General features: G+C 34.7%; 1 protein-coding gene across 7 annotated transcripts in view; it reads left to right on the top strand.

Annotated features, from left to right (window-relative positions):
* NFXL1 (nuclear transcription factor, X-box binding like 1) overlaps positions 1–13854 on the top strand; it is a 74715-nt gene that overhangs the window by 28258 nt on the left and 32603 nt on the right. For all 7 annotated transcript variants that reach the window (XM_032400309.1, XM_032400313.1, XM_032400312.1 and 4 more), the window contains exons 13-17: positions 4500–4620; positions 4852–5011; positions 5740–5831; positions 12978–12999; positions 13636–13776. In XM_032400309.1, the coding sequence (XP_032256200.1) occupies positions 4500–4620; positions 4852–5011; positions 5740–5831; positions 12978–12999; positions 13636–13776 (536 nt within the window). The remainder of the gene's footprint in view (positions 1–4499; positions 4621–4851; positions 5012–5739; positions 5832–12977; positions 13000–13635; positions 13777–13854) is intronic.

Genomic DNA, 13854 nt, shown 5'->3' with positions numbered 1-13854 from the left:
AATGGTATTGGTTTACATTTCTGCAGATGTCTTTAATGTCTACTTAATGGAGAATAGGCAAAATTCACATGTGTGCTTCTGCATTTAATTTGTTATTATACCACTTGACCCATGGCATCTGGAAAACTACTCTATGCATGTGAGACCTTTAGACCTCCTGAAAGGGTCTCAGGGTTGCTGAAGTTATTAGACATTAAAAACTGAGTTAACGGGGCATGGGGTGGCTCAGTTGGTTAAGCGTCTACCTTCAGCTGAGGTCATGGTCTCAGGGTCCTGGGCTGGAGCCTCCTGCATCCTCAGCTCCCTGCTCAGCGGGGAGACTGCTTCTTCCTCTACCCTAGCTCTGCCCTATTCATGCTCACTGTCTCTCACATGCTCTCTCTCTCAAATAAATTAAAAAAAAAAATCTTTAAAAAAGAAAACTGAGTTAACTTTACCTGTTTGGAGTAGGTTGATATGAAAAGGAATACTGATTTTATAGGGCAGTGGGAAGGGCATGGACTTTAGGGTAAGAAGTCCTGATTGAAGTCTGGACTCTGCAACTTGGCATTATGACGTGGGACAAACTATACTGTTTTTATTATCTTCCTTTGGGATTAGGTGGATGCTAGATACCTCCCTTAATCTCTAAATCCTCTCAAAAGTTCAAAAAGTATATTGTGCTACTGTTATTTTGTACAGTAAGGAAACAGGCAAAGAGACTATTGGCCGAAGGTCATAGAACTAGTTGCAGGGTCAGATGTGAACTCAAACTTTAATGATCTTTCCATCCTATCACATTGCCTCCCTGTTAGGAAAAGTGGCAGATTGAATTAACCCCATAGACTTTTTCCTGTGAGTGTTCTCTGATTTGTTGGTGTCTTTAAATTGTGAAAGAATTTTATTTTTTTTAAAGTCATATTACATCATTGATTCATTAGATTTTATTAAGACTCTAAATTTAGTCATTAATTCAATTAAAGAAGTATTTTTATGTGTCTACTAAGTACCAGGCACTGGGAATATGTAAGTGAACAGTACTGACAAAGTGCCTGCTCTTATGGAACTTATTTTTTTACTACCCCTCAGTTAGAATATAAATAAGTAATCAAATTAATATGGAATATTAAGTAGTGACAATTATAGAAAGAAACTCTAGTGTGATCAGGAGAGGACTCTAGAAAGATGACGTTTGAGAGGAATCCCAAAAGAAGGGATTACAAGCCATGTGAAAGAGGGTGTGGGATAGTGTTTTGGGCAAGAAAGCAGTAATTGCAAAGGCCTTGAGACAGGAGCATTTGAAAGAATTCACAAAGACTACTGAAGTAAGTGTCCCCCTTGAGAGGGGACAAATGATGGGAGATGAGGTCAAAGAGATGGTGGGATAAAGGATTGCTGGAGAAAGAATACGTATAGGATCTTGTTGACTGTTGTTAAAACACTGGCCTTTACTTTAATTAGAAAACCTAACTAGTTGTATTACCATTAAAGAAATTGGATCCAATAGTTTAGAATTCTCTCACCAAGGAAACACCAGGCCTAGTTGATTTTTACACATGATTTTTAACATTTAAGATGTGTGTGTGTATGTATGTAAGTTCAGTCTCTCCATAAACTATTTGAGAGTATTTGTAAAAAAGGAACATGTCCCAACTCATTATATCATCTGACAAGGAAAGTAAGAGAAAATTATAGGCCAATCTAACTCATAAACATGTTTGTAAAATATTAAAGTTACTGCTACTCAAATCCAGCTATCTAGTACGATAGTTTTAGCTATCTAAAACCTTAATCTTTCTTAATCAAGTTGGGTTTATTTCAATAATATAGGATTGGTTTAAGTTTAGTAAATCTAATGATGTGATTCACTGCATTAATAGTCTAAGGGAAAAGGGAAACTATTTTAGTAAATGTCTAAAAACAGTTGATGAAATTCAACATTCATATTTGATGTAAACTTAATTAGAAATTGAAGGGCGCGTCCTTAACCTGATGCAGAGTACCTGCAGGAAGGGTAGAGCAAGCATCATACTCAGTGGAGGAGTGTCAAAACACATCTCACCCTTGTATTGTTTTGAAGCAAGTCCCATAAATCCTTCAGTGTTCATTTCTAAAAGGTGGATTCTTTACCTAAAAATAGTTAAAATATTTCTTAATATCAGCAAATATCTGCTGCTCAAATTATTTTGTGTCATAAATATCTTCATTTTTTAATTTAGTTTGTATGACTGAAAAACCTGGTAAGACTGACATATTGCAATTGGTTGATGTCTCCAAAGTCTATGAATCTATACTTTCCCTCCTCTGTCTCCTTTTCTTTTTCCTTGTCTCTTATTTGAGAAACGAGGTTGCTTTATTTAGTCACAGAGTCTGCGTTTTACAGATTGCGTCTCTGTGGTATCATTTGACATTGTCTCCTGTATTTCCTATAAATTACTAGTGGGATGTAGAGGTTTGATCAGATCCAGGTTCAATTTTTTTTTTTTTGGCAGAGCGTTTATTTTTTTAAAAAAGAATCTTATTAGCCCCTAACAAAATTTACCTTAATGGAAGGTATGTGGAAGATGTGTTGTGCAGCTTTCACCATTTGTTTGATCCACAGTTAACATAAGATACATAGAACCATTATTTCATACCGTTTTCCATCATTCGAGACACCTTCATGATCAAGGTTATACTGTAACTCATAGGAAGAGGATGCAAAACTGCATGTTTGCACTGTGAATATGAAAGTTTGACTTAGAGTTCTTTAAGTTCAAGGTCATCTGTTTTTATGGTTCTGGAATTACTGGATAAGTACCCATTTTGGCTATTGACCCACTGGTCACTGGAGTTGCATTCTGTATGCTGCTTTTTCATGTTAAGACTATCATTGAAGCTACTTTATCCGTCATGTTGTACAGGAATTTGTAACAAATTCTGTTGATCGGTAGGAAGACTTCAAAGAAATTATCCCTTATTTTTCTCAAGATTTAATTTTCAAAAAAGGAAAAGTGATGCTGTAGTTTAGAGTGGCAGAAAGGTGTTATGTTTGGTAAGTTCCTGTTTGAATTGCTGAAGGTGAATGAAAATTATTGTTAAGTGTGGAAAATGATATGCTGAATGAGAACAGACTTAAAGGTCGTTATTAACTTTTAGAAAATATGACACCTGGTCATTCTTTTGGAAAGATAAAATAAAATTTGATCATGTGGATAACTTGGCTTGCATTACCATCAAGAAAAGACTTCACTGGATTATACTTAATCAAAACACTGAAGTAAAAATTTGGTAACTTGTACATTAGTACAATACATATCTGCTTTTTTCCCTGTGTTGCTTTTTACTCTCATTTCCTTATTCTGTGTTCATTAGTTGAATCAGAATCCTTCTGTTCCTTTTAGGAACTATTATAAGAGGCTTTAACTAGGATACTTTTCATCATTAGTCTGTTTCTGGTCAGGTTAACTGCTCTTCAGTATTTTGCTTGGTCCTGACACATAGGCAGCAGTCTTTTACGATCCTCACTCCTTAGTTGGAGACTTTTATTCCCTTCTTGCTATTTCATTTCTAGTGGGGAACCTTACTTAGTGGGAACACTAGAGTGGGAAGAAAGCCCTGAAGATGATGTCAGAGCCTTGGGGAGAATTTTATAGCCTGTTTAAAAAAGTTTCTTTCATTTTGTTTTTGTGTATTCCTACCAGCCTGTAACAAAAGAAGGTAAAAAACTGAAACCCAAATAACTTTTCCTTTTGAAATATTTAGAAGAGAAATACTTGGGAATTATAACCTAAAATGAGGGTTTAGAATTAGTCCTTCACAAAGTGTGAGTAATAGTAAATTGACTGTACTTGTCAATAACCTGATGAGAGAAATTACTCTTATTGGGGAATTTATCTAAAAATAATGTACTTGAATAGAAGTATGTATGAAAATAAGCCAAAAAGATTATTGATAACATTAGATTTTCCAAGACATAAATCTATTTTGCTTGTGTAGTGATGATTAAATGAGTAATGTGTTAAATGTTATTTAGAATAGAATTTTAGCAAATTTTAAAGAAAATTCTAAAACTTTTTAATTGAATTACCAGTGTGGATATAGAAAGGTATACAGATAACTAGTGTATAGCTTGATGAATTTTTACGAACTGAACATAACCAGGTAACCAAAACTCTGATTAAACAGAATATTACCAGTATTTCCAAAACCCTCCTTGTATCCTTCATAACCATCATCCTGGTTTCAAACGGTATAGATTAGTTTTTTTTATTTGTTATATGTTAAGATTAGTTTTTCCTATTTGTTATATGTAAGATTAGTTTTTTCTATTTGTTATATGTAAACGGACTCATATACTACATACTCTTGTGTTTGGCTTCCTTTGCTTGGTGTTGTGTGTGTGAGGTTCATTCACGTAGTTTCTTTATTCTCATTGTAGAGTATCCAGTTGTGTGAATACCAAATTCATTGATCCTATTGTTGATTGTCATTTGAATAGTTAAGGACATTTCTTTTTAAGTTTCAGACCTTTTTTTCAGGCAGTTGTTATCCCTGCCCAGAAACTGTAGATGTGAAGTGCAATTGTGGGAATACAAAGGTGACGGTGCCCTGTGGCCGGGAACGTACCACAAGACCACCCAAGTGCAAAGAGCAATGTAGGTTAGTATGCAGTTCTGCACAGACTTACACCTGGTGTCTTAGCAAATTTAAATTCATATTGATTTTAAATATTGTTAGTATTTTAAATTTTGCATTAATGTTCTAAAATACTAATATTCACAGTATTCTTATTCTGTATGGAATCAGAAGATACTTAAATAGATAATGGCACTTTAGATATAATTGTTCATTAATCAAAAGTAATTTAAAAAATTGTACTTTATGATTTAGTCGACCACCAACTTGCCATCATACAAGTCAAGAAAAACATCGCTGTCACTTTGGCTCTTGTCCTCCATGTCATCAGCCTTGCCAGAAAGTTTTGGAGAAATGTGGTCACTTGTGTCCTGCTCCATGTCATGACCAAGCATTAATAAAGCAAACTGGCAGGGTAAGGGAATATATTATTAAGAGGTAGTGCATTTCTGTGGGTCATATTTTCTTAATTTTACTTAGTCATTCAACAAGCAATGATTAAGTACCTACTGGGTGTTAAGCACTGTGATAGGAGCTGGGGTACAAGGTAAATATGACTTGATCTTTTGTCCTAAGAAGCTCACGGCATAGAAAAGAACCAGTAAACGGATGTTTGCTAATAACATGTGATAATCACGTTATCATCCTGATACACATGAGTTTGGCAGTCTTCCTTCATATATTGTGGTCCAGGGTTATAGATATCTTCTGGTTTCCTCAAAGATTCATTCACTTAGTGAATATTTATTGAGTCCTTACTATGTGTTAAGCATTCTCCTACCTGCTAGGGACACAACAGTGAACAAATAATGGAGATTACATTCTACTGGTGGAAGTTGGATTTTACAGTGCTGTTTCTCATTCCCCTTTTGGCTAATAAGAAGTAAAGGAAGCTACTTTGTCTTTGTTCTGCCATTTAAAAACTGGAGTCTGCCTTCATTTGTAGCATCAGATGTGTGTGGAGGGGAACATCTGATAGAGTACAGATGGGATAAAATATTTCAGTAAGCACAATTTGTTGGTTACTTGAAAAAATTTCAGCCTGCTTGAACAGAGGATATGTGGGACTGTTTTCTTAGATTCTTATATTGGCCATATGATTTAATTCCTCTGCCTTTAAATTGTTTTGTATTTTACTTGTAGCACCAGCCTACAGGCCCTTGGGAACAGCCTTTGGAGCCAGAGTTTATTCAGACTGCATTACCGTGTCCTCCATGTCAAGTTCCTATTCCTACGTAAGTATTTTAGAATTTTAACTTAAAAATAATTTTTTTTTACATAGTTCTAAGTTTATCTTAAATTACCTTCTCCCCTTTTTCTGTGTTCAGTTCTTCATTTTTTTCAGGCTTCGTCCATAAACCAGTCTCTCTGTCTTCAGCCTCATTCTTTTCTAAGTACATTTTACATACTGCTTGAAAACCTCTAGATATCTTTTTTTGAGTCTTTTCCCCAGCTGGAGTTTAATGTCCTTCTGAATTTCCATAGCAACTCGCACTTAGAATAATTCATCCAAGAGATCATCATCTGTTAGTTTTCCTGATACCCATGCTAGTCTGTGAGCTACTTGAGGATAGAGGAGAGCCAGGTTGTAGGTAAGGCATACTTGAAGGAAACATTGAAAATCAAAGAAAGTAGTGTTCTGGAATGTAGTATTCCCAGGTAATGACCTGGACTGGGTTGTAAGGAGTCAAACCCTAGGGTAATATGAATCGTGGAGTGGTTCATACTTTGAGTAGAGGTTATAGAATATAGGAGTAAAAGAAGCACAGAATTCTGGGAACTAACGTAAAATTAGAAAACAGGTTGTTTTCTACCATTACGATTCCAAACTGAATATTGGTATGTCTTGCGTATCTTTTTAAAGAGACAGTTCTAGAGCCATAGGCTTAAAGATACAGTTATTTCCTTTTAAAAGCTCTCCCATTATGTCCTTCCACATCTTTCCTCTCAGTTTAAGTAGAATGTATATTTTTATATATTGGTTGTGCAGTCAGGTTGGGAGGCAAAGTGTTATTGGGAGCTGTATCTACAACATAGTGATTTTAGTCTGTAGATTAGTCAGGGTGGGGGGAATTCATAGTCACTTAAATTGTTTGTATAAGTGTAGTCAGTTATCTTTGAATTCCTTAGTCTGTCTTACAGGAGGATTATTTAACAGATATTCCCCTCTTATTTCATTCAGTTAATTTCCTCAAAATGTTAGGTTGGATTAAATATTTTATGACGGTAGAAAAACTGCCTGGAATTACTAAGTCATGTTTACTAGAGGTTTAAAGACTTAATTTTATTTATTTATTTATTTATTTATTTAATTTATTTATTTATTTTAAGATTTTATTTATTTATTTGACAGAGAGAGACACAGCGAGAGAGGGAACACAAGCAGGGGGAGTGGGAGAGGGAGAAGCAGGCTTCCCGCGGAGCAGGGAGCCCGATGTGGGACTTGATCCCAGGACCCTGGGATCATGACCTGAGCCAAAGGCAGTCGCTTAACCGACTGAGCCACCCAGGCGCCCTAAAGAATTAATTTTAAAAGTCTTTCCTTTGCACTTGACTGGAATGTGCTGCTGAAAGGTTTTTTTAGGGGTATATATATATATATTAAGACATTGTGTTTTAGAGTAAGGACTCTTTGAGTCCAGTGTTATGCTTCCTGCTAACTACTACCATGAATAAGTCATATATCCTCTCTGTTTGTAAAATAAGGATATTCAAGATATTTACAAAGATGTCAGTGGGGAAGAGAGAAGTTTTGGAGGGAGGTCTTTATCAAAAAAATATTTGTTGTGTCTAGTAAACAATTTTTTTCTTAGTCTATTTTTTCTGATGTTAGTATAGCCACATTTACCCTCTTTTGGTTACAATTTACATGAAGGAATGGACAGATTCTTAGAAACACAAAAACTTCTGAAACTGACTCAAAGAGAAGTAGAAAATCTAAATAAACTTATACCTAGTAAAGAGATTAAACTAGTAACCAAAAGCCTACCACAAAGAAAAGCTGAGGATGAATGACTTTACTGGTGAATTCTACCAAACATTTAAGAAATTAACACCAGTGTTTCACTATGGGGAGACACTTCCTGACTTACTCAATGAAACTTGTATTTCCCTGATACTAAGAGCAGAAAAAGACATCACAGGAAGAGAAAACTATAGATCAATATTCCTTTTATATATAGATATAAAAATTCTCAACCAAATACTAACAAACTGAATCTAGCAACATGTAAAAAGGATTGTACATCATGACCAAGAGGGATATATCCCAGAAATAGGAGGTTGATTCAACATATGAAAACCAAAATATCAAAGTACTATTTTATCATAAGAATAAAGGACAATCAATAGATGCAGAAAAACATTTGACAAAATCCTACATACTTTCTAGATAAAAACACTCAACAAACTTAGATAAACAAACTCCCTCAACCTGATAAAGGACATCAGTGAAAAACCCTTAATCATACTTAATGGTGAAAGACCAAAAGCTTTCCTGTTAAGAACAGGAAAAAGAGTAGGATGTCTGCCCTTGCCCCTTCTATTTAGGTTTACATTGTATTAGAGGTGCTAGCCAGAGCAATTAGACTAGAAAAAGAAAGAATGTATTCACATTGGGAATAAAGAAGTAAAACTATTTGTATTTTTAAATGATATGACCTTGTATATGAAAAATCCTTACACAGACTGTTAGAGATGATAGGATTTTTCATATACAAGATCATGTAGTGTACAGAAGTCAGTGGCTTTGGTAAGGCTATAAGAAACATTAGTCTACAAAAGTCAATTCTATACCCTAGTAATGAACCATCTGAAAATGAAATTAAGAAAACAGTTCTACTTCCAGTAGCATTAAAAAAGCAACTTGTTTATTCAACAAATTTAATTTAAAAAATCTAAGATTTTGTACCACTGAAAACTATAAAACATTTTTGAAAGAAATTAAAGAAGACCAAAGGCCGTGGTACTGGCGTACAGATAGACATGGATCAAGGGGATAGAACTGAGAGTCTGGCCATACATGTAGGAATTTATTTCTAAGTTAGTTAGTTAGTTTTTGATAACAGTTATTTAATAAATGGAAAGACATCCCATGTTTGTGGATGGGAAGACTTAATGTTAAGGGCACTACTACCCAAAATGATATACAAATTTAACATACTCTCTGTCAAAACCACAGCAGGCTTTTATGCAGAAATTGTCCCCAAAATTCATATGGAAATGTGAAGGACCCAGAATAGCCAAAATCTTCTTAAAAGTGAAAACAAAGTTAGAGGACTCACACTTCCTGATTTTAAACTTACAAAACTATAGCAGTTAAGAATCTGTGGTATTGGTGTAGGGACAGACACATTGATCAATGGAATAGAATTGAGAGGCCAGAAGGAAACCCATATGTTTATGGTCAATTGATTTTTGATAAGAGTGTCAAAACAGTTCAGTGGGAGGAAGAATGTTTCATGTCAACACATGGTGCTGAGAGAATAGATATTCACAGGGAAAAAAAATGAAATTGGACCTCTACATCACAACATATATAAATATTAACTCAAAATGGATCAAAGATCTAAAAGTAAGAGCTATTAAACTCTTAGAAGAAAACATAGGTGTAACCCTTTGTGTCCTTGTGTTAGGCAGTGATTTGTTACATAGGATACCTAAAGCATAAGCAACAAAAGAAAAAATAAAGTCAGGACATTATTAAGCACAATTTCTTAATTGTGCTTCAAGGACACAATAAAAAAATTGAAAAGACAACCCACAGAATGGGAGAAAAAGTTTGCAAATCATATATTCTATAAGAATATTATCTAGAATATATAAAGAATTCTTAAACTGAGAAACAAAAAGACAATCCAATTTAAAAATGGGCAAAATCTTTGAATAGACGTTCCTCTGGAGATCTTACAAGTGGCCAGTAAACATGTGAAAAGATGCTCAAGTAATTGTTAGGGAAATGCAAGTCAAAACCATGTTAAGGTGTCATTTTACACTCACTAGGAAGGCTAAAATAAAGAAGATATAAGTGTTGGTGAAGATAGGGAGTAGTTGGAACCATCGTACATTGCTGATGGGAATGTAAAATGGTGCAACTACTTGGGAAAGCAGTTTGGTAGTTTCTCAGGAAACTAAACTTGGACTTACCAATTTTACTCTTAGGTATACACCTGAGAGAATTGAAAATATGTGTTCACAAAAAAACTTGGACACGAATGTTACAATAATAGGAGCATTATTATGAATAGCCAGAAAGTGGAAACAAATATCTATTGATTGATGAATGGATAAACAAAATGTGGTATATCCATGCAATGGAATATCATTCAGCTATAAAAATGCATGAATTACTGATAACTGCTATAACATGGATGAACCTTGAAAACAGTATTCTAAGTGAAGGAAGCCAGACATGAACGGCCACATGTTTGATTCCATTTATATGAAATGTTCAAAATAGGCAAATCCATAGAGATAGAAAGTAGATTAGTGGTTGCCAGGGGCTACAGAGTGACTTCTAATAGTTACAGGGTTTCTCTGTTGATTATGAAAATATGCTCGATACTGGTGAGGGTTCCATAACCTTGTGAATATACTAAAAACCACTGAACTGTACATTTAAAAGTATAAATTTTATGGTATGTGAGTTTTATCTCAATTTTAAAAAGGAGACAAACCTACACATAAAGATCCTTCTAATTCTGATAACAATGATTTTTCAGTGGATGTGTAATAAAATTATTATAAAGTATATGTTAAAATTATTACTTGTCACATGAACTATCCAGGTAGTATGATTTCTTTCTTAGAGTAGAATGTTCATGTCTTCTTGTCCCTTAACATGACTTTTAATCATGATTTGGCTATGTGGTAAAAGAATTCTGAACATACGTGTTAAATCATTTGCAGTGCCTTTGGCTTCAAGTTATAAAGAACCTACATAAAAAGTGACATAATAATGTTTATGCCTTGCATGGTTAGATTGGAGGTAGAGCAGCTTCGTGGTTGGTTAAGCTGGTTAATGCAATGATACATCATCAAAGGCCCAGATTCTATTTTATCCTCAGTGTGTCATCTTTGCTGTCAGGCTGTTTGGTTTTCTGATCAACCCGCCATCCAGATAGGAAGTTTCCAAAAAGAAAAACAGAAACTGTTTATGCCTTCTACCATCATCATCTTTTTTTAAAGAGTGAGAAGCCTTTTCCAGAAGCCCCATAGCAAAACTCCTTCCACATTTCATTGGCCAGAATAGGATCATAAGACAATTTCTAAACCAGTCCCTGGAAAGGGAAGTGGAATGTTTATTTTTAAATTCTTTTAAATAGACTTTATCTTTTTTAGGTGATTTTCGGGTTTACAGAAAAATTACACAGACAGTACAGAGTTCCCATATGATCCTGCCACACATACTTTCCCTTGTTATTAACATTTTGTATTAGTGAGGTACAGTTTTTTACAATCGAGGAACTGATATTGAATAATAATAATATTATAAACTAAAGTCCATAGTTTACATTAGGGTTTACTTTTTGTGTTGGACGGTTCTATGAGTGTTGATAAATGCATGATCTCATGTATCCACTATCCACCATTACAATAACATACAGAATAGTTTCACTGCCCTAAATGTGTCTGGTGCTATACTTGTTCATCTCTTACCTTCTCTCCCTCAAGCCACTGGTAATCGTTGCTCTTTTTAATGTCTCTGTGGTTTTGCCTTTTCCAGAATGTCACCTAGTTGGAATCATACGGTTCGTAGGCTTTTCAGCATATTTCATGTAGCAGTATGCATTTAAGTTTCCTCTGTGTCTTTTAGTGTCTTGGTAGCTCATTTCTTTTTATTGCTGAATAATATTCCATTGTATGAATGTACCACAGTTTGTTTATCCATTCACCTATTGAAGGACATTTTGGTTGCTTCCAAATTTTGACAATTATGAAAAAAGCTGCTATAAACATTGATGTATAGATTTTGCTGGATCATATCGTAAGCCTAGTTTCTCTTTGTAAGACACTGCCAAACCATCCAACAAGGTGGCTGTACCATGTTACATTCTCATCAGCACTGCGAGTGCCTGTGGCCCTGTGTTCTTGTCAGCATATGCTCCTGTCCACGTTTTGGGTTTTAGTCATTCTGATAGGTGTGCAGTGGCATCTCATTGTAATTGGCAGTTTTCTAATGACACATGATGTTCAGCATCTTTTCATATGTTTATTTGCTGCCTGTATGTCTTCTTTGGAAGGTGAGGTGTCCTCTCTTCAAATCTTGACCATTTTTTAATTGGGTTGTTTGCTTTCTTATTGAGTTTTAAGAATTTTGTTTACATTTTGGATACAAGTCCTTTACCAGATACATGTTTTCCAAATACTTTCTGCCAGTCTGTGGCTTTTCGTTTATGTGTTTTCATTTAGCACTTTCATTTAAGTGTTTTTCACAAGGCAGATGTTTTGGTTTAATAAAGTCTAGCTTAACCATTTTTCTTTTGGAGATCATGCTTTTGGTGTTGAATCTAAAAAATCATCATTAAATCCAAGACCTAGATTTTCTCCTATGTTTATAGTTTCACACTCCACATTTAGGTCTGTGATCCATTTTGAGTTACCTGTTGTGAAAGGTGTAAGACCTGTTGGGATTTTTTTTCTGTGTCGATGTCTTGATTCCAGCACCAACCATTTGTTGAAAAGACTATCCCTTCTCTATTCAGTTGCCTTTTTCCTTTGTTAGAGATCATTCGACTATATTTATGTAGGTCTGTTTCTGGGCTTTCTGTTCTGTTCCATTCTGTTAACAGTACCCTACTGTCTTAATCACTATAGCTTTATAGTATGTCTTTAAGTTGGATAGTGTCAGTACTGTGTTGTTCTTCAGTACTGTATTGGCTATCCTGGGTTTTTTGTTTTTCCATACAGACCTTAGAATCAGTTTGCTGGTGTCCACTATTAATAACTTGCTGGGATTTTGATTAGAATTATGTTGAATCTAGATCAAGTTGGGAAAAAAGCAACATTTTAACAATATTTGCACCTTCCTATCAGTGAACATGGGATATCTCATCATTTATTTAGATTGTCTTTGATTTCTTTCATCAGTGTTTTGTTGTTTTGCTCATATAGACCATGTATATATTTTGTTAGATTTGTATCTATTTCATTTTTTGTGCTAATATAAATGGTGGTATGTTTTAAATTTCAAATTCCAATTGTTCATTGCTGGTATATAGAAGAGCAATTGGCTTTTGTGTGTTAACTTTGTATCCTGCAAGTTTTCTATCTTCACTTCTGTTTATTTTTTATTCTTAATAAAACTAGTAGACTTAGCACCTTTGCTTTAGATAATCTTTTTGAAGAATTTGTAACGTTTTCATTTTATTTTTTTCTTGCAGAGAATGTCTTGGGAAGCATGAGGTGAGTTATAGGCACAAATTTTAAGTAAAGCTTATAATTTATGCCTCTTCTATTGAGGATTGTTAGAAATGACAAGGTATAATTATTATTTTTTTAGTGCTTTAAAAAGTACAAGAGTTATCTGCAAATTTTTTTTTAAAGATGTACTTTATTTTAGAGTGGGAGAGAGAGAGCTCATGTGTGCCAGTGGGGGAAGGGGCAGAGGCAGAGGGAGAGGGAGAGAAGCAGACTCCCCACTGATCAGGGAACCTGACATGGGGCTTGATCCCAAGAGCCTGAGATCATGACCTGAGCCAAAATCAAGAGTCGGATGCTCAACCAACTGAGCAAACCAGGCGCCCCTCTGCTGATGTTTAAAATATACTGTGCTTTTGGGAATTAGCCAATGTATATGTGGTCACTATAGCATCATTGTATTGAATTTCCCTTTTGGGAATACAATGTTTTGCTTATTGGCATTCATTTTTTGGATTTTTTGATAGGTTACTTTGATTTTGAATATAACTATTATTAATGAAAATGTGTTAGACCTTTATGGAACTTGTTCTCAAATGATAATAAAGTCATTTCAGAAACATGGGTCCAGAAGGTTTGGTGTGTGTTGCTAATTTTCTTTTTCTTTTTTTTTTTTTTAAGGTGAGTCCACTACCATGCCATGCTGTAGGACCTTACTCTTGTAAGAGAGTATGTGGACGAACCTTAGGTTGTCAGAATCACACGTGTGTGAAAGAATGCCACAAAGTAACTGAAACTGATACCTGCGTTGGCAAAAACAAGGTAATATCCTTAGGCTGAATGTGTATGTGCTTCTAGTATGCTTGGAACATTTTTTTGAATAATTATGCCATAAATATT

Source organism: Phoca vitulina, unplaced genomic scaffold, assembly GCF_004348235.1.
Source record: "Phoca vitulina isolate PV1807 unplaced genomic scaffold, GSC_HSeal_1.0 scaffold3, whole genome shotgun sequence".
In the NCBI taxonomy this organism is placed as follows: Eukaryota; Metazoa; Chordata; class Mammalia; order Carnivora; family Phocidae; genus Phoca; species Phoca vitulina.
The sequence above is the reverse complement of the archived record's forward strand: the minus strand, read 5'-3'. Positions and strand labels throughout refer to the sequence as shown.